Genomic DNA, 22693 nt, shown 5'->3' with positions numbered 1-22693 from the left:
TCCAACAGTGAAATGTAGCGCAGAGAACAAATTTTATGTTTGATTCTGGATTGAATGGATAGCCAATGTAGGGTACAGAGCAGCGGGCAGGTGTGCTCTGATTGTGGTACTCTAAGGATGATCCGAGCAGCTGTGTTTTGAAGTTTCTGGAGTAGATATTGAGATGAACCAGACAGAACTGAGTTACAATAGTCCAGTCTTGAAAGTACTAATGAACACACAAGTGTTTTAGTGGCATCAACTGAAAGATATTTGCATATCGAGCTGATGCATCTCAGCTTAAGATATGCAGCCTTGCATATGTTCATGACATGTTGGTGCAATGTGAGAGTACTGTCCAGAGTAACACCTAGGTTTCTTACTGATTATGTGAATTTAATGTTGGCGTTGCTGATATTTATTGTTTGAGGTAAAGGATGTGAATGAGAAAGTCTTTGTGTTGTGATCAGAATGGCCTCAGTTGTATCGTCATTCATCTGCAGCTTGTTACAAGTCATCCATAATTTCACATCAGAAATGCACCTCTCTACACCTTGGGTGATAGCATCAACTTCATTTGGGTGGCTAGATTTGTATATTTGGGTGTCATCAGCGTACAACTGGTGAGACACTGCATGATGATCTATGACACTTGAGAGTGACTGAGTGTACAGAATGAAGAGAACAGGTCCAAGAACAGACCCCTGTGGAACACCACAACATAGATCAACTGGGCTAGAGTGTATTCCATTTGCAGATACAATTTGTGTCTTGTTGACCAAGTAGGACTTGAACCACAGTAGGGCCGTGTCATGAATGCCCAATACATGCTGGAGATGGTGAAGTAATATATTATGGTCTGTTGTGTCAAATGCTGCAGACAAATCAAGGAGGGTGAGGACTGTAATCTTTCCGCTATCCAATGCAGAGAGAATGTCATTAACTACTTTTAGAAGAGTAGTTTCAGTACTGTGGCAAGGGTGATATGCAGATTGTACATTGCTAAAAAGACTCTTATAATGTAGATGAGATACAAGCTTGGATAAAAAAACCTTTTCTAAGATTTTTGAAATGAATGGGAGATTAGAAACTGGGCGGTATTTCTTTAAATCGTTATGGTCTAGTGTTGGTTTCTTCAGCAGAGGCTTTACAATGGCAGTTTTGAAAAATGATGGGAATTCCTGGGATGAGAAAGAGGTATTAATAACATCAGTTAGTGAAGGCAATACCGGATCTAAGCACTCAAACAGCAGTAATGTTGGAATTGGATCAGGTTCACATGACTTTGGTGCACTCTTCAGGATTGTACATACGAAATCCATAGAGACAGGTTCAAATGTTGCTAATGGTTGCCGTTCAAATTCTGTATCCCAACTGTATGGTGATGACGATTCAGTTGAAATTGTGGTGTCAAGCTTATCTCTAATGGTTTGTACTTTGTCACGGAAGAAATCTGCAAACATGTCTGGAAGGTCGACTGGAGGGAAGGTAGTTTAAAGTGGTGTTGGTCTCCTTTAACAGCACGAAGCAGGTCCCTAACACTGCTATACCATGGAGAACAGTTTTGAATTGATACTCTGCACTTGGTAGCTGGGGCATGTTTGTCAAGCAATGAACGCAGACAGTTATCGAGTTGTTCTGCATTAGTGGGTAAGCAAGTTTGTTAGGTTAGCTTGGATGTCGTGCATTAGTTTGGTTCTATTTATCATTTGGAGGTTTCTCTTAGTAGCAAATAAAGGTGGAGGGTTAGGGACTGATACGTCAAGATGGCATAAAATGCAGAGGTGATCTGATGCAAGTTCATGGGATACCAGGGAGGACCGTAGAATGTTATCATCAGGTCCATGAAGAATCCAGTCTAAACTACGACCATGTTTATGGGTGGGTTGGTTAACTGGCTGTTTGAGGTTGAACACATTAATGGAATCTATGAGTTTTGATGTATTTGAGTTTCTGGGACAGTCAAAGTGAAAATTGAAATCTCCAAGAATAATCAGGTTGCCACCTATCAAATTTCCATAGTCCAGGAGATTCAGAAACTGCTGCAAAAAGATAGAATCAGCCAATTTGTTTTTTCTGCTAGGAGGAGAGCGGTATAGGCAGAATAAATGGACTGACCTTTGCTCCAGTGTGAGTGTCGATTGGATTAGTTCAAACGATGTGTGGTCGAAATTGAATGTTGTGGTGTAGTTAAGATGTTTTATCATGGAGTTCTTTGTGATGACAGCAATTCCACCTCTGCAAGAATTACGGGGGAACGACTTGATGGAGTAACCAGTGATTGTTAGATCCGCACACTTGGGGTATCATCGCCTGATGTTTAGTAACTACCAGTGTGTGTGTGTGTGTGTGTGTGTGTGTGTGTGTGCAATGGATTTCAAGATGATTGTAATCTGATTGGTAAAAATGAGTCTAAAAAATTGTTTTCATTTTCTGGTAAACAGACTTTTGATGAAAAAAACTATCAAAAAGAAGGATAAAAGGTGAATATTCCAATTTGATGGGTGATATTTGAGTATAAAACTTGTGTGAATTCATCTTGACAACAGCTCAGATCTATTGTCTCAAGCTTAGGTACCATACATGAACCAATATTTATTCAATTTATTTCTATATGGCCCATTTGTATGCCACCGTCTTTTCTTAGGGTCAAATCTTTAGGTATTTAACACTGTTTACTAATTAACTAATTATTTACTCTAAAGGCATTGTCTTTTGCATATGCTGCTTAGTGTGTGTGTGTGTGTGTGTATTATTAAATTAGCTTTAAATTCATTTTAGTCATTGTTATGATGTCTGTAGTGTAGCAGTAACATAGTGAGGTCTAGCACTGGAGCATAATGCCACATGCATGTAGCATGATGTCCAACCCAGTCACATTATGCGGACAAGAGGATGACCAGTCCTAATATGAACCTTTTAATGCTGGAGTGCCTAGCAAGGCAGCTGTTTGTACAAATGTTAAAAGTCTTTAGTATAACTTGGCTCGGGATCGAACCCATGACCTCCTACATCCAAGACACTTATGCCACCTGAGTGGTATGCTGCTTAGTGTACATTTTCATTCTTTGTTTTTGTTTTGGTTTATTAATAGTTATTCACACACACACACGCACACTGTACCATATATATATATATATATATATATATATATATATATATATATATGGTACACTGCAACGCCAGGTGTTTACATGTGTAAGTTTCTTTGGAGGAAATGGATATGTTATTTTATTTTTAGAGACAACTACACAGTATTTAGAATGCTGACAATTTGACTGAAATATTGAGAGAAACTATATTGATTTAATGAATTGCAGCTGGCTCACTCTAAATGTTGTGTATTTTCCCATTGTGCTTGGGATGATGTTTATTGGTGTACTTGATGCTGTTGCTACTGCTTGCATAATCAGGTATCCATTTTACCCAAACAAGTTATAAAACATTATATGGTACACCAGTGACATGACACTAATCATATACTTTTTGTACACACCAGTGACATGACACTAATCATATACTTTTTGTACACACCAGTGACATGACACTAATCATATACTTTTTGTACACACCAGTGGCATGACACTAATCATATACTTTTTGTACACACCAGTGACATGACACTAATCATATACTTTTTGTACACACCAGTGACATGACACTAATCATATACTTTTTGTACACACCAGTGACATGACACTAATCATATACTTTATGTACACACCAGTGACATGACACTAGTCATATACTTTATGTACACACCAGTGACATGACACTATTCACATATGTTTTGTACACACCTGTGATGTGACATTAATCACATACATTTTCATTAGTGGAGCTGAAAGGTTTGTTTTATATCTAGCAATGTCTTGCCTTGGAAAACTTGTGAATGTCATCACTGGTCATAATTATGTCTTGTGAGTGAGGCAGACTATTGACATATCCATATTGCTGTGACATTGAACAAATTTATAAATACCACTACCGTGTTCTTCTGTAGAACAACATTGGCATGTCACTTTGCCTGTTGCATCTGATTACAATGTAGCAAAATCTGCATGAGACTTGTTCAGCAACTTGCTTGTCATCGAGTGAACATTATTTGGTGTAGCAGAGATGGATAAATTTGCGTCTTCCTCAGGAATCTTCAGACATTCAAAATCCATACAGATCAAAGATGGGATCTTCACTATATGCAGAAAATTTTAGAAATTCTTGCTGGGTTCTAGGAAGTTCAGTATGCAGCAACTATTTACTAATTCCACCATGGTAAAAGTCATGCTTATGAAACCTATTTCATGTTAAATATGTGAAGGCAATGTTGACTTGGAGATTTTTTAATTAATTGAAAAGATTTTGTATTCATACCTAATGAGATTTCAACTATGAACCTTTCTGGTCACTTAAGGTCTACCTCAGTTTGCCCATGCAGATTTTTGCTTTGTATATGTGGGGATAGAGCAACTGCATACAAAATATTCATCTCATGGCAATAACAATACAAGTGATGAGATGTTAAAACTTTCTTGACCTTAGTAACCTTCACAGGAAATTCTATTTTACCGAACCTGATTTAATTCGGATATTGTTGGTATTGTTGAGGCTGAACTGTGTGATGATTTGTGTGATGTTATACAAAAAACACCAGTGCCCTTGCAAAACATCGGTTGTCATTTTTCTATCGGCAGAAGATACTTTAATATTAGTATGTAACTCAGTGTTATAGAAAGTATGCCATTGATCCTATGCATCTGTCAAGATACACTGTCAAATGTACACCAAGAACATTGTCTGCTTTAACTCAGGATGTAACAGTAGGCCATTGATCCTATGCATCTGTCAAGATATACTGTCAAATGTACACCAAGAACATTGTCTGCTTTAACTCAGGAGTTTGTAGAATGTTGTAATGTCGATTTGATTCTTAGACACATCTTTGATAACAGCTTTGTATCATCTTTACCTGGAGCATACATGCTTAGAATAATCACTTACAATGGCCAAGACGTTTATGTAATTTAAATTCTAGAACTTTGACTTGTTCCTCGGTGGCAATAGTGGATGCAGTTCATCTGCGATCGTATTCATCTTTGACTTTGTATCATTTCTGCTGACTTGCCTGATGGGGCAATTTTGTTATTGTGCTGCAGTTGCATGAAACTTGTACAGTCCAGTGTGATTCAACCACAAATCATATTAACACAAATGTTTTTCATCTCTTGGTATTTTTATTCCATTCTCTTGCAGATATGATTTAAGTTGTAACATTTATATTGCCATAAATAAAATAAAGTGCAGATTTGACTTCCGAATGGTCATCATGGCATCCATCTTGAAAATTTTATGTCACTACTCCTGAATGGTTTTTACTGAAAGACTTCTTATAATGACAAGTAGGTCATATATGAAAATGGTGAGAACTTCAAATAAGGCCACCATCTTGAAAATCTCTTTTTTAAAATTTGCTTGAATAAATATTCATATTGATATGGGGGGTTTACCAGAAGACGTTCTTATGGTGTCCAATTGGTCATATATGAAAATCATGCCAGTCTGACATCCAGTATGGCCACCACAGCAGACATCTTAAAATTTGCAGTTCTGTGAATGGAAAATAATATCTTGAAAATTTTGTCACTCTTTCCAAAGAATTGATATATCAACATGGGATTTTCACCAGTGGACTTCATATGAAACTTAAGTTGGTCCTAAATGAAAATGGTGCCAATCATACATCTAGTATGGCTGCTGTGACAAATTGACTTGAAAGTTTAGTTGTCACTACTCCACCTGAATGAAAATTATGATATGAGGTTTTCAACAAAACAATGTGTATATTGTGTTTGAAATATGTTTGATAAATACCTTTCAATGGAAAAAGATAAGGATTAGTTGTATTTCATCATTATTGCCTCCATTATTGGTAGCAGTTCTATGTTACAACAACTGCACAACATCCTATGCATTAACTGCATGTAACAGTAGAGACATTACCAGTGATTACCAAAGCCTGCATGTATATCACTGTAAAATAACATGCATGTGCAATAAAGGAACCCTATTATTGGCAAACGTCTTTGATCATCATTAAATATATTATCTGCTGGTGTTATGTACTTTACACTTTTCTAGATGGAAATTACCCCTGACTGTATGATGCGAGTTCAGTATCCCTTATGGTGAATTCTGGGAAGATCTCATGTCTAACCCATGACCCTGGCCTATGTGTACTAGCCCTAACCCTAACTCATGTCTAACCCATGACCCTGGCCTATGTGTACTAACCCTAACCCTAACTCATGTCTAACCCATGACCATGGCCTATGTGTACTAACCCTAACCCTAACTCATGTCTAACCCATGACCCTGGCCTATGTGTACTAACCCTAGCCCTAACTCATGTCTAACCCATGACCCTGGCCTATGTGTACTACCACTCATTCTTTTTTGGTAACCACCATCACAGAAGTTTTTATTACTCTTCAAAGACAATTGAATTTATGTTGGCTTGTACAAATGAGAATTTTCATTGCCTGCATCATATGTAAAGGGTGTAATTAGCTCTTTCGAGTTGTTGGCATTTGTTTTATTGTATCTTTCTTCATAACCTTGCATTTAGGTTACCTTCCCCCACCCTAACACACAGATACACACATAGGTTTCAGGTTTACATTTGTCTCCATCCTTGCAAGTTTGGTTCGTGGGCCTCATCTTGATTCTGTTTTGTTTGTTTTAATTCAGTTTGAATCACCGAAATTCATTTTCCATTTAATCTGACTTTTGCCTTTTTATTCTCTGGAAAGAGGTAGCACACCAGTCTTAACCATTATATGTATACATTAGTGATTGAACACCTCACATTCTTACAGTCTGTACAAGGTATTATTCCTTTTGTTATTTATTTTAGTGTCTTTTCAAGCTGGTTTGTTGATAATTTTCTTCTCCATGACTCAGAATAAAGTATCGCTGATGCCGTTGTGATTAAATGGTCTATGCACCAATCCAGACCAACTTTCCTGTTAGGACTTTGTGGGAGTCCTTTGGTGGACTTCTTTGTGACAAGGCTAAACAACAGGCTTCTTTTAACATTTCTACAGCCCTAGAGCAGAGATCCTGGGCAGTGAATACTTGAACCTCTAGTGGAATCCGATGCTTGCTTTGCCAACTTTTTCCATATAAATAGTCAATGTTTTGTTACGGTCAAATTATTTTGATTATGTTCTTCATTTTAGATGCAGAGCAATACATGAGACTTCAGCGGCTTGTAAAGCTTTTAAATGAGCAAGTTCAGAAGTCAAAGGACAAAGAGCAGGTGCCAAGAGAGATTGAAGCCCATGTCATCAGTGAAAAACATGATAATGGACATGCTCAACATGATCTATCAGTCAGGGCCAAGCAAGATATTGATCAAGAAGTCAGACCTACTTTTTCTCAGCCTGTAGAATCACCCATTGCCATTTTGAGCCCAGAAGCAAGCAGTGAGGAAGGGTCCATAGAAAATAAGAAGGATGCAGTGATGGAAATCCTCCAATTGGTCAATGAGAATTCAGACAAACTGGAGAAGAGTATGGTGGAATATGCAGCATTGGGAATGTGGGATTTTGCAGGACAATATGTTTATTACACTACTCACCAGACTTTCCTGAGCTATCGTGCGATATATCTCTTGGTCATAGATCTCAGCCAACAAATTACAGCTTTAATAAAAGATGAGTGTTTCCTTGATACACAGGGGATAAAACCATGTCAAGTTCATGGTAAGTAAAGTATGTTCGTCTGTGACTGTTGATACTGGAGACAGCAGACAGATAATTATCTACCCACAAAGTCAAAAAGTAAAAGAAAAGATGTCCATGCATAAGAAAAGAAAAAAAAAAACACATTGCCATGCAAGACATTTCATAATGGCATAAGGTAAAACAAAAGCAGGAAACAGATGAGTCAAAAGTCATATAAGATTTAAAAGCCTTAATGAATTCAAACACAGGCAAATCAAAAGTCAGGTAAGATATAGAAACCTTAATGAATTCAGGTACAGATGAGTCAAAAGTCAGGTAAGATATAGAAACCTTAATGAATTCAGGTACAGATGAGTCAAAAGTCAGGTAAGATATAGAAACCTTAATGAATTCAGGTACAGATGAGTCAAAAGTCAGGTAAGATATAGAAACCTTAATGAATTCAGGTACAGATGAGTCAAAAGTCAGGTAAGATTTAAAAGAGTTAATGAATTCAGATAGAGCATAATCAGCACAGCTTCTTTGATTCTATCATGATGTATTTCCCTACCTGCCATATCCCTACCTACCTTGTCACAGGTATTTAGCATATCATCAAGTCCTATACCAGTCTAGCATATCATCAACAATCAATACCAGTCTAGCATATCATCACATAGCCATATAACATGTTGTCAAGAGCCAATCTAGCATATCATCAACAGCCTATCTAGACTGCCATCAATTACCTATCTAGCTTGTCATCAAGTACCTATCTAGCATGTTATCAAGTACCTATCTAGCATGTCATCAAGTACCTATCTAGCATGTTGTCAAGTACATATCTAGCATGTCATCAAGTACCTATCTTGCATGCCGTAAAGTACCTATCAAGCATGCCATCAAGTACCTATCACTGTCTAGTATGTGATCAAGTATCTCTCTAGCCTGTCAACAAGTACCTATCTTGCATGTCATCAAGTACCTATCAAGCATGCAAGCAAGTAACTATCTAGAATGCCATCCAGTACCTATCTAGCCTGTCATCCAGTAACTATCTAGTTTGTCATCAAGAACCTATCTAGCATGTCATGAAGTAACTAGCTTGTCATCAAGTGCCTTTCTAGAATGCCGTCAAGTACCTAACACTGTCAAGCATGCCATCAAGTACCTATCTACCATGTCATCAAGTAACTTTCTAGTTTGTCATCAAGTACCTATCTAGGCTGTCAACAAGTACCTATCTAGCCTGTCTTCAAGTAACTATCTAGCATGTCATCCAGTAACTATCTACCCTGTCAACAAGTAACTATCTAGCCTGTCAACAAGTAACTATCTAGCCTGTCATCAAGTACCTATCTAGCATGTCATCAAGTACATATCTAGCCTGTCATCAAGTAACTATATAGCATGTCATCAAGTACCTATCTAGCCTGTCAACAAGTACCTATCTAGCATGTCATCAAGTACCTATCTAGTCTGTCAACAAGTACCTATCTAGCATGTCATCAAGTACCTATCTAGTCTGTCAACAACTAACTATCTAGTCTGTCATCAAGTACCTATCTTGCCTGTCAACAAGTAACTATCTAGCATGTCATCAAGTAACTATCTAGTCTGTCATCAAGTACCTATCTAGCCTGTCAACAAGTAACTATCTAGCATGGCATCAAGTACCTATCTAGCATGTCATCAAGTACATATCTAGCCTGTCATCAAGTAACTATATAACATGTCACCAAGTATCTATCTAGCCTGTCAACAAGTACCTATCTAGCATGGCATCAAGTACCTATCTAGTCTGTCAACAACTAACTATCTAGCCTGTCATCAAGTACCTATCTTGCCTGTCAACAAGTAACTATCTAGCATGTCATCAAGTAACTATCTAGTCTGTCATCAAGTACCTATCTAGCCTGTCAACAAGTAACTATCTAGCCTGTCATCAAGTACCTATCTAGCCTGTCATCAACTACCTATCTAGCCTGTCATCAAGTACCTATCTAGCATGCCATCAAATACGTATCTAGCTTGTCATCAAGTACCTATCTAGCCTGTCATCAAGTACCTATCTAGCATGTCAACATGTGCCTATCTAGCATGCCATCATGTATCTATCTAGCCTGTCATCAAGTACGTATCTAGCCTGTCTTCAAGTAACTATCTAGCCTGTCATCAAGTACCTATCTAGCATGCCATCAAGTAACTGTCTAGATTGCCATCAAGTACCTACCTAGCCTGTCTTCAATTAACTATCTAGCCTGTCATCAAGTACCTATCTAGCCTGTCATCAATTAACTATCTAGCATGTCATCAAGTACCTATATAGCCTGCCATGAAGTAACTTGCTTCTCATCAAGTACCTATCTTGCATGCCATCTTGTACCTATCTAGCCTGTCATCAAGTACCTATCTTGTCATCAAGTACCTATCTTGCGTGCCATCAAGTACCTCTCTAGCCAGTCATCAAGTACCTATCTAGCCTGTCATCAAGTACCTATCTAGCTTGTCATCAAGTACCTATCTTGCATGCCATGAAATAATTATCTAGCCTGTCATCAAGAAACTATCTAGCTTGACATCAAGTACCTATTTAACATGCCATCAAGTACATATATAGCATGCCATGAAGTAATTAGCTTGTCATCAAGTGCCTTTCTAGACCGCCATCAAGTACCTAACACTATCAAGCATACAATCAAGTACCTATCTAGCATGCATTACATATCTATCTAGCATGTCATCAGGTACTTGTAATCAATTGACTATGTAGCTTGTCGTCAAGTACCTATCTAGCATGTCATTAAGTACCTTTCTAGCTTGTTGTCAGGTACCTATGTAGCATGTCATCAAGTACCTACCTAGCATGTCATCATGTACCTATATACCATGCCATGAAATAACTATCTAGGTTGTGAAGTACCTATCTAGCATGCCATCAAGAACCTATCTAGCATGCCAGCAAGTACCAACCTAGTTTGTCATCAAGTACCTATCTAGCATGCCATCAAATACCTATCTAGTATGTCATCAAGTACCTATCTAGCATGTCATCAAGTACCTATCTAGCATGTCATCAAGTACCTATCTAGCATGCCATCAAGTACCTATCTAGCATGTCATCAAGTACCTATCTAGCATGTCATCATGTACCTATCTAGCTTGTGAAGTACCTACCTAGCATGCCATCAAGTACCTACCTAGTTTGTCATCAAGTACCTATCTAGCATACCATCAAGTACATATCTAGCATGCCATCACATATCTATCTAGCATGTCATTAGGTACCTATCTAACTTGTAATCAATTGACTATCTAGCCTGTCATCAAGTACGTACCTAGCATGTCATTAAGTACCTTTCTAGCTTGTTGTCAAGTACCTATCTAGCATGTCATTAAGTACCTATATAGCATGCCGTCAGATACCTATCTAGCATGTCATTAAGTACCTATATAGCATGTCATCAAATACCTATCTAGCATGTCATCAAGTACCTATATAGCATGCCGTCAGATACCTATCTAGCATGTCATCAAGTACCTATCTAGCTTGTCATCAAGTACCTATCTAGCATGTCATCAAGTACCTATCTAGCATACCATCAAGTACCTATCTAGGTTGTCATCACGTGCCTATCTAGCTTGTCATCAAGTACCTATCTAGCTTTCCGACAGCCATAGATGGATCCGACCATGGACTCAGTATCACCTTCAGCACATATCTTTATTTGGCCAGAGTTTCCTCAGCTACAAATGTCCTCATGGACCCATTCAAAGTTGCCACTTTGCAGCAAGGAATCAACAACCTTCTCCAGAAAAGAGCAATAAAATTCTTCACATTGTAACTTTACCTTGCTTCCATTCGAGGCTAATTCTGCTTCCCAAGGCAAACAACATTCTTCACCTTGTCATTGACCAGAGCACACTCAATTCATGCATGTTCCTTGGTTCACGATGGGTTCTAAATGCCATCCAGGCACCTTCACCTTTGTTCATGATGGAATTTCCATGATGAGTGTAGAATACTATCCAGAAGAAAGACTATGCAATCTGTTTGGACTTCTAAGATGTGTATCTTCACATCCCCATATATACACATCTTCCAGTAAGTTCCTGCAATTCGCCTAGACCAACATCATTTATCTATTCAGTTCATTCCCAGTTGAACTGACTTGATTGAGTCACCTATTTATGCACCCACTACACTAATTCTGTTGTCAAAATGGAAGCGGATACTTTGCCCATTGGACCAAACTCCCACAATCGATACAAGTTTGACATTTTTCAGGCTAATAGTGGACTTGCTGTCCTGGAAGAATCATCTCAATAAAATGGAATGGTCTCATCATCCCATGGTTTTCATTCAGATATGTGCCTGTTGGGATTGACCTATGATGGACATATTTGCAACTATGTGGAATGGTAAGCTCTCAATTTTTGTCTCACAAATCCTTTATCTGAAAGCCATCAGGGCATTCAGTGCTCTTTCCATTGACTGGAACAGACTGAATGAGTACACTTAACCTCTGACATCTCAGATTCCGAAGATGATAGAGGATTAAAAGAATCTCAGTGTTGACTCATTCTCATTGCTCTAATCGGACTGGCACAAGACTTTAATCAATGACCTCATCAATTATGCAATGGACATGCCATGAAAAATGGAGATACCCTTTCATCCGCTCAAGCAACCATGATGGGAGTATTTCATCCAAATCCAAATCTGCTGAACCTGTATATCTGGACCATATTAAATGAGCCTTCTGGTGCAAACAATTCTCCCATCAAGTGGGTTGGACAATCACTTGTGCAAGATGGTTGTGTGCTTTAAAAGTGTACTAAGCTAAATGGAAATTCTTCACATGGTGGTGTGTCCAAGAACACATTATTCCACTTCAGGCAATGATACGTCCAAGAACTAACTTCATACTATGGGTCTCTGATATGATAAACACCAGGAACAATTAGGCACATGATGACATGCCAGATGGATACCTGATGACATTGTCCAAGCTGTGTGATGGAGATCTGAGTTCCCTTTCTCCAGCTTTTATCTGTGAGATCTTTTATCCCACAAGGCTTTTAAAAGGCACAACTGAACTTGTGTGACCTATTGCTGTGGAACATCAGGCTACCTTCCTGTGACCTTCGACAGCTTCACAAAGATGTAGCATCATGACCTCTGCTGCATTTTTGGAGGGAAAATGTTTTCCTTTCAAAGCCCCTCCCTGACATATTGAGTCTATTCTCCAGTTGCATTATCTAGAAAATGACTCACAGACCTTAAGGGACTGGAATATGTGGCCTCTTCAGGTTAAGGGAATTTATCTCCCTCCTCCCCTTATCTGTTCCTAATAGGTACTATATTCAGCTAACATATTTGAAGAAGAAACCAATTTATTTCTGGTAAAATATATTTCTTTACTAATACTTAAGATAGATATTAAGATATTAATGCTTAATATAAGATGATAAAAAACTGTTTTGTAACTAATTATTATTGTGGTATCACTGCAGTTATTACTATTATTATTACATACCTGCCATATTCCTAGATATTCTTTTCATATAAACCAATAGAAAATGTTTGTAAATTCAAATCTGAATAATAAAAAGTATAAGCTTAATTTGCTTTTCAAAGCGTTTAATGCAGTTACAAAGAAACAAATACTTGGCATTTTCCAAATATCATCACCATACACATATGCAAACATTCACTTGGTAACAATCACACTGACCTTAAATAAAAAACACACACCAAGTTTCTGTCTTTAAAATCCATTGGATGCCAAAATATAGGCTTAGTTAGATGTAGTCTTTGCTGCATTCAGTAGTTCATTGTATGGTTTGAAGGCAATGCAAGTGTCATTAGTGTTCATCTTTGAACTCACAAGACAAAGGATGGTAGTGTTGTCCAAGCATCATTATTGGATTCTCTGACCAGTTCGACCATGAATTATGCTTGTCTCCATAGAAAGATTAATATATATATTACATGTGTTACTGGCCATTTCATTGGGGGGAAGGGGTGAACATACTACTTTTTAGTTTCATAGGATCTTTATGGGTAATACAGCAGTAATAAACACTTCACAGTGACTAATGTAGATATTGCATACTTCACAGTGACTAATGTAGATATTGCATACTTCACAATGACAATTGTAGATATTGCATATTTCACAATGACTAATGTAAATATTGCATATTTCACAATTACTGATGTAGATATTGCATACTTCACAATGACTAATGTAGCTATTGTATATTTCACAATGATTAATGTAGATATTGCATACTTCACAATGACTAATGTAGCTATTGCATACTTTACAATGACTACTGTAGATATTGCATGCTTCACAATGACTAATGTAGATATTGCATACTTGACAATGACTAATGTAGATATTGCATACTTCACAATGACTACTGTAGATACTGTATACTTCACAATGACTAATGTAGATATTGCATACTTCACAATGACTAATGTAGATATTGCATACTTCACAATGACTAATGTAGATATTGCATACTTGACAATGACTAATGTAGATATTGCATACTTGACAATGACTACTGTAGATACTGTATACTTCATAATAACTAATGTAGATATTGAATACTTCATAATATCTAATGTAGATATGTTTGCAGTATGTGTAATGCTCCCCTTAGTGCTGTGCTTGAAAAAGCAAAACTCTGTCAACCTGGAATTTTGAAATTTAGTTTTGCTGCTTGCTAGTTGATTGCATATTGCTTCTTGAGTTGCACACTTCCAAAACAAATTACACTTGAACACTTAAGACACAACTCTGGTGACCTAAGTGTTTAGAGTGTCCACATCAGATATTGGAATCAGTGGGTTTGAAACCCAGCCAAGTCAGGCCAAGGACTTATACAAATGATACCAGAAGAGGTTAGTATTAGGACTGGATGACCTGGTGTCAGGATAATGTGTCTGTGTGGAACACTGTGCTACATGTCTGCAGCATGATGCCCCAGTACCAGACATCACTGTAAACTACCACATTGCCGAGTAAGACATCATAGCGATATTACTGGAAAATTATGTTAAAAATCCAAATCACACACACACACAGAGACTTGAACACTATTCCAACAAGAGAAATACTCATGTTTTGAATTTTATATCTGGAGTAAATATCTGACTTCAAAGAGATGTTGATGCTGATCACAAACTTTAATAAAGTTAGCTTCAACATTCTCATTCAATGCACTGATGTCTCTGATGTACTTTAGGATGGTTCTTTGATGTACTTTACTAGGACAATTTGGGTCCTTTAACTTTGTGGACTTTATCCTAGCAAATTATTGGAATGGACTCTCCACAAAATAGAATTTGACTTGACTTGTCACCCTAGCAGGCCTAGCTCTTGTCAGATAAGTAATCTCTGAAAGATGGTTGTTAATCTCAGTTCACCATATGTTTTAATTGCCTCAGTTATCAGCTGTTTGCCACAAGGATAATAATAATAATAATAATAATAATAGTGCTTTATTTATAGAGGACTATTCTCCCTTGAGGCCCGCTAAGGAGAGTATAACAATGCACATTATATGAAGATATCAATAATTACTGTTTATTTTAACATATTTAGTATTAAAATACTAAATTCCATTATCTATTAGAAGCACATACATGCTTACGATATCTCTTCTTAAATACTCTAATATTTTTAGCAGATTTTACATGTAGTTAAAGCTTGTTCCAAATGACTGTACCAGAGTATTGGAAGCTCTTTTTAAATTGTTCTGTTCTTGGTTTTGGTGGTAGAAGGTTTCCATGTGATATCGATCTCAACTGGCTTGAATAAGTCCATGGTGCAGTTCCATGGAGACATTTATATAAAAGAACTGCCTTGTCCTGTCATATATTGTGAACCATTTAAGTTCTGTAAATAATGCTTTTGAGGGATGATCAATAGATGCATCTTAGCTGAGCAAATTGTTTTCTATTCATACATGCTAATTACAGACCTAAATATATCGTGGCAGACATTAAATGTTGTTTTGTTATGTTTTTGCTGCTGCTAAGATTCCTGAAAATCATATTTTTCAAAACCCAACCATGTTGGGGTGTTTGGGGGTCTAAAATTGTCTATTTCATGTGACACTGTGTGTTATGGCAGGTATGTTAGTGTTGTTATTATTATTATTATTATTATAGAAATGCTTATTTAAAGTATTTTTACTGTTTCATCTTTAGAGCTGGTTGAAATTTGGCTTAACGCCATACATTCCTGTACACCATCCCCTCAGTCTGGCATCCCTGCTGTGATTCTGGTAGGAACACATGTGGATAAGATTCCAGAGGTGTGTGTCTATCTATCTACCTGTCTGTCTGTCTATCTATCTATCTATCTGTCTGTCTGTCTCTCTGTCTGTCTGTCTGTTTATTTATTTATTTATCTGGCATTTAAAATGTCTATAAGTTAAAAATGTTTTATAGAGTTGGTATACATTTAAAAAATGTTTAGTCATTTCTTTTGAACTAAATAGAGATGTGTGTTTGTAGTTTTCTGTTCAATAAAAGGTTACAGTGAGAAACAGATAAATGAGTTATCCATTGCTTATTTTTATGCATGAATATGTAGATACTTAGAATATACTGCAGGTGAGTGTACTCAAGACATTTACTTATATTGTCATGATTTTATTTTCTGAATAACCTCAGGACAATCTGTGGGCAGTGTGGTCATAAGAAGGTCCCTTCATACATTCATTCACAACATGTCTATTGCTTATGTTGCTCCTATGTACATTACACTCACTCAGAATGTGTCTGTTGCTCTTAGGTGTACATTACACTTACTCAGAATGTGTCTGTTGCTTCTAGGTGTACATTACACTTACTCAGAATGTGTCTATTGCTTCTGTTGCTCCTAGGTGTACATTACACTCACTCAGAATATGTCTGTTGCTCCTAGGTGTACATTACACTTACTCAGAATGTGTCTATTGCTTCTGTTGCTCCTAGGTGTACATTACATTCACTCAGAATGTGTCTGTTGCTCCTAAGTGTACATTACACTCACTCAGAATGTGTATATTGCTCCTAGGTGTACATTACAGTTACTCAGAATGTGTCTATTGCTTTTGTTGCTCCTAGGTGTACATTACATTCACTCAGAATGTGTCTGTTGCTCCTAAGTGTACATTACACTCACTCAGAATGTGTCTATTGCTCCTAGGTGTACATTACACTTACTCAGAATGTGTCTATTGCTTCTGTTGCTCCTACATGTACATTACATTCACTCAGAATGTGTCTGTTGCTCGTAAGTGTACATTACACTCACTCAGAATGTGTATATTGCTCCTATGTGTACATAACACTCACTCAGAATTTGTCTATTGCTTCTGTTGCTCCTAGATGTACATCACACTCACTCAGAATGTGTCTTTTGCTCCTAGGTGTGCATTACACTCACTCAGAATGTGTCTATTGCTCCTAGGTGTACATTACACTCACTCAGAATATCTATTGCTTCTAGGTGTATATTACGAAGTTTGGCCTTCTGAAACCTGGAATTAGGTGATTCAGCTCATTCTATTCCCTCTCATTATCTGAATTTTTTAGATTTCTCATTCAGACCCTCCCCCCCCCCCCCGGCCGCATGGATGTGTGAGAGGCTTAGCTCTTCAGCTCAGAAGTATACTTCAGGGTCCCAGGAGTCAGAGACAAACTTCATCGATGGCATTTGAGGCCCTCCAGAAGGAGGGACTACAATATTTGAGGAGTCTGTTGCCTCACACTGAAATGGAGATGTCAGACATTCTTCACGTTCAGGACAGCACTTTGCTTCCTCCCAAGAGAGAGTTGATGCATTGCTCACCTTGTGCACAGATTTGCATGTTGTTCTGTCTCAATTTTATGACAGCGAGTTACTAACGCTAGTTAGAGAGGTGGTACAATTCATACCTTATACCTAAGAAGGAATGTGCTTCCTCCCATTAGGGAGAGGTTGTACAACTAGCTGAGACTAGGGAAAGGGATTAGATTGGTATCCCCAATTTATAGTGTACATTTTATTAAAACTCTACAAATGTTTAAAAGAGACAGTGTACATTTTATTAAAACTCGACAAATGTTTAAAAGAGATGGTGTACTTTTTATCAAAACTCGACAAATGTTTAAAAGAGACGGTGTACATTTTATTAAAACTCGACAAATGTTTAAAAGAGACGGTGTACATTTTATTAAAACTCGACAAATGTTTAAAAGAGACGGTGTACATTTTATTAAAACTCGACAAAAGTTTAAAAGAGACAGTGTACATTTTATTAAAACTTGACAAATGTTTAAAAGAGATGGTGTACATTTTATTAAAACTCGACAAATGTTTAAAAGAGAAGGTGTACATTTTATTAAAACTCGATAAAAGTTTAAAAGAGACAGTGCACATTTTATTAAAACTCAATGAATAATTAAAGTATGAGGTGTACATTGTATTAAAACTCTACAAATAATTAAAGTATGAAGTGTACATTTTATCTTTTTCTTCTTTGATCTTGTTGAAGTTGTCATATGTTTCATAATAACATCTTTAGTTGGTGCTATATTTATTTTAAAACAATTGTATTGAAAAGAGTATAGAGTAAGCACTGACCATTTAATCTCAGTGTGAAATGGATGGGTAAACATTCCAGGTCCCTCATTTTCTGGTAAATTTTTGGCGGCTCAGATTGTTTTGTCTTTTTCTGTCTAACTTTAAAAAAATATTTCTTCTCTGATGTAATTTCGCCTTCCCTCCTACCTCAATAATTGGTTGGTACTGTATATATATATATATACACAATATAATATATAACACAATTTTTACAAGATGAGGTGCCTTTAGAAAACAAATGTTATGAAAAAATGGACAATCGATCTACTGCTACACAAGGCTTTAAGGATGATTACATACAGGATTCATACAGATAATAGTGGCAAACATGTATGTATATATCCTTATTTCGTTGTTTGCTTTTAATAATCTAACCTGCAAATTAAATATTGTTTAATATTCAGTAATTAGTTGGCTTGTGGTTTCTTGATTGGACCTTTTAACAAGAATCCTCAAATTTTATTGGCGATGTGTATTTGTGTTGTATATATTGTGTTTATGGTCCATTCTTCTGTAAACATGTATGTGATGGTGCTTAGGCATGGTGCTTCCAACATATCATTATTTCCTTGAGAAGTGCCCTAATTTGTATTGTAAAGCTCATTTAGCTTTCTGGTTGCAGACCAGAAGAACTAAATGAAGTTCATTCTTGTCAGGCTGTTTTCAAATCTTTATGACTTACACATCAGCAAAACTGATTTTTAGCTCTACGTGTCAATGACTAGAAGAGCTTACAGGATGATCTGCTGTCTGTCACTCATTGTTATTTAGCACCAGTTTGTTATCACCATTCCTCCAAAAAGATGTGGATGATTACCATGAAAATCCAAATAAAAATGGTGCCAATTTAATGTCCAATATGGCTACCACAGTGGCCAGCTTGAAAATCTTCTTGTTGGTATTCCTCATGAATGGATGGTCATATCAACCCTTGGTTTTCACTGAAAGACATTTCAGCAAAAGCAATGAGTTGTATCTACCAAGGTGTGGACAGGAAAATGTAAGAAATCCATTGTTTTGATAGGTACACAGTTTATCAGGTCCCAGAGGACAATATGGTTGTAGTTGTCACTGGTGACATTCAGTTGGTGACTTTTTTATTGTCATAAACACAAACAAACCACCAGAAGAAAATTGTAGTGGATCAAGACTTTATTTACTGTAGACACATGATTGTTCTATGCATGTGATTACATTGATGTGAACTTAGGAAAACAAATTATGGATTCCTTTGCTAAATTAATGGATTTCTTTGTAAAGCCTGTGATTTAAAATTAAAGAATGCATTAGTGTGATCCTCCTTAACAATGTCACAAACTGCATGTGATCCTGCCATGGGTTAATTTATTTTCCTTGCAGAAGTGTCGACAGGAAGTTATTGGCAAGTACTTCATGGAAATCCGTCGCATTTTGAAAGATAAGCCAACCATAGTCCACCTGTTGTGCGATATTGCCATTGATAACACCCTACATGACCCCAGGCTGGAGGAATTGAAAAGAATCATTGTCAAGCTGGCATCACAGCAACCTCATTGGGGGGAAGAAAAACCTGCCCGTTGGCTCCCACTGGAGCAAGCAATCATGACACTAAAATCTTCTGGTACCAAGGTATAATGAGCAGGAAAAATCTAAGAAATTGGGAAACATTTTTTCATGAAAAATGAAAAATCTGAAACTTAGTAACATGTTATTTCTTTTCAAAAATTGCTGACAAGATAACATTAAATGGACATATTAGGTTCAAACATTTTCCAGAACATTATAATATATTTACCGTTAAATTTTCAAGTCTGTCAAATGTTGATAATGACTTACTCGAATAAACCTTGTTCAGCATGTTTGCAAGGCTGTCAAATGCTATTCATGAAATACTCAAATCCAGTGTGTTCATGTTTGCATGTCTCGCAAATGTTAATAATGACATACTCAAATTCAGTGTGTTCATGTTTATTAGTCTGTCAGATGTTAATCATGAAATACTCAAAATCCTCTGTGATTCATTATGTTTGCAAGTCTGTCAGATGAGTTTATCATGATATATTCAAATCCACTGTGTTTATAATGCTTGCAAGTCTATGGGATGTGTTTATCATGTTTGCGAGTCTGTCAGATGTGTTTATCATGACATACTCAAATTCAGTGTGCTTCACCATGTTTGCAAGTCTGTCATATGTGTTTATCATGTTTGCAAGTCTGTCAGACATGTTTATCAGGTTTGCAAGTCTATCAGATGTGTTTACCATGTTTGCAAGTCTGTCATATGTGTCTATCATGTTTGCAAATCTGTCAGCTGTGTTCATCATAACATTCAAATCCACTGTGTTTATAATGCTTACAAGTCTGTCAGATGTGTTTATCATGTTTGCAAGTCTGTCATATGTGTCTATCATGTTTGCAAATCTGTCAGCTGTGTTCATCATAACATTCAAATCCACTGTGTTTATAATGCTTACAAGTCTGTCAGATGTGTTTATCATGTTTGCAAGTCTGTCATATGTGTTTATCATGTTTGCAAATCTGTCAGCTGTGTTCATCATAACATACTCAAATCCATTGTGCTTCATCATGTTCGCAAGTCTGTCATATGTTTATCATGTTTGCAAGTCTGTCAGACATGTTTATCAGGTTTGCAAGTCTATCAGATGTGTTTACCATGTTTGCAAGTCTGTCATATGTGTTTATCATGTTTGCAAGTCTGTCAGATGAGTTTATCATGACATATTCAAATCCACTGTGTTTATAATGCTTACAAGTCTGTCAGATGTGGTTTTCATGTTTGCAAGTCTGTCAGATGTGTCCTTCATGTTTGCAAGTCTGTCAGACATGTGTATCGTGTTTCTTATATATGTCACCATAGTTGTCAGACCGATACGTTTTACATTTCTTTCCTTTAGGTTGTGAGAATCAGTCTCTTGGATGAAATAAATAGGTCGGGGTCTGTTAGGACTCAGGACAAGGATGAAATGGATCTGTTCCTTAGATTTCAGCACGAGATTGGATCAATCCTATATTTTAGGTGAGTGATCTGAGAATGTTGATTAATCCATTTGTCGCTAACAAAACATACATTAATTGGTCTTTTTGAAGTTTCCTATTTTGTATGGAGCATAATAGTTATAGTTTGACTGCAGAATTAGAAAGTATAGAAATATTAAATAAAGGTGTACATAAACAATAAAATAGTGGATAGCAGGGAAGTAACTGTATGATGTGAGACCAGATACTTTTATTGTAATACTGTGCATCTGTTGATGTATGTTGACTTGCAGGTATTTTGGCATGTTGTTTTGGTTGCTTGCTCTCTGTTTATAATGGGTGTTATTTAATGTATTATCATCACACTGACATGTTTATTATCAATTGTTTCTACTACTTTAATGTATCAGAAAGAGGTCATTTAATGCAAGAAATACAAAGGGAAGATAAATACGCACTATGACATCATCAGATTTTGGGACGAATTCAGATGTGTTGCAGTTGCAGTTGGATATGCCAGTCTTACAACAACATGTGTGTTGACTGGTACAGGAGAGAGTGATGCAGTTCAGACTTTTGGCCACATTTTATCAATATTTCCAAATTTCACAGGTAATATGGATACAATGGGGGGGGTGACTTTCTCCATTTTGATGTAGCCCAGTCAGTGTAGGACCCCCTGCAAGTCTGATTTTTATCTTCAGGCCTGTAAGACTGGAAACATGGGGTATTTTTTTAATCCACTGGATCAGGCTGTCCAGCCTGACCAGTTCAGACTTGAATACATGAATCTTCATGTTAGAATTGACCATTTACTTAGTCATATGGCTTCATATATTTATAAGGATGGGAACCTTAGTCAAAGATATTTCTATATAGCCAAGCAAATGCTTATACATTCAGATCAAGATAGGGATAGCAGTAGAAATGCTTTCTGTCCAGCCATGTTGCTGGCATGAACAGTACCAGAGTAAACTAGTCCAGTTTAAGGACTTCTGATGACCAGAACAACTGTTCTATGTCTAACTAGCTGTCTGTCCAGCTGCAGCTAAATTTCCTGGCAGAACTGGCATTTCCTACGTTTACCAAATACTGGCTGGGTGTTATTTGTGGTTTCTTTAAAGATGATGGCATTGCATTATCATTACCTAAGGGCATGGTTTATCCCAAAATGGAATCAGATGGAGACCAAGAGTATTCACACAGTGTGATGATGCCTCTGAATAACACCCATTCTTGGATATGGCCATGGAGAGGGTGGAGTTTAGTTTTAAGGTTGACAGCGAAGAAATATATCGGGTATTCCTGGTTTTTAATGTCCTCCACCCATTACCACAACACATGACTGTAAAGTCAAAGCATCTGTCAACATCAACAATT

At 36.9% G+C, this 22693-nt stretch overlaps 1 protein-coding gene across 4 annotated transcripts in view; it reads left to right on the top strand.

The window, feature by feature from the left end:
- LOC149774812 (uncharacterized) overlaps positions 1–22693 on the top strand; it is a 113499-nt gene that overhangs the window by 27574 nt on the left and 63232 nt on the right. For all 4 annotated transcript variants that reach the window (XM_089944733.1, XM_089944735.1, XM_089944736.1 and 1 more), the window contains 4 exons: positions 7215–7739; positions 15934–16040; positions 19697–19945; positions 21232–21353. In XM_089944733.1, the coding sequence (XP_089800859.1) occupies positions 7215–7739; positions 15934–16040; positions 19697–19945; positions 21232–21353 (1003 nt within the window). The remainder of the gene's footprint in view (positions 1–7214; positions 7740–15933; positions 16041–19696; positions 19946–21231; positions 21354–22693) is intronic.

Source organism: Sinohyriopsis cumingii, unplaced genomic scaffold (genome assembly GCF_028554795.1).
Source record: "Sinohyriopsis cumingii isolate HCF-2022 unplaced genomic scaffold, ASM2855479v2 utg000131l, whole genome shotgun sequence".
Taxonomy (NCBI): Eukaryota; Metazoa; Mollusca; class Bivalvia; order Unionida; family Unionidae; genus Sinohyriopsis; species Sinohyriopsis cumingii.
The sequence above is the reverse complement of the archived record's forward strand: the minus strand, read 5'-3'. Positions and strand labels throughout refer to the sequence as shown.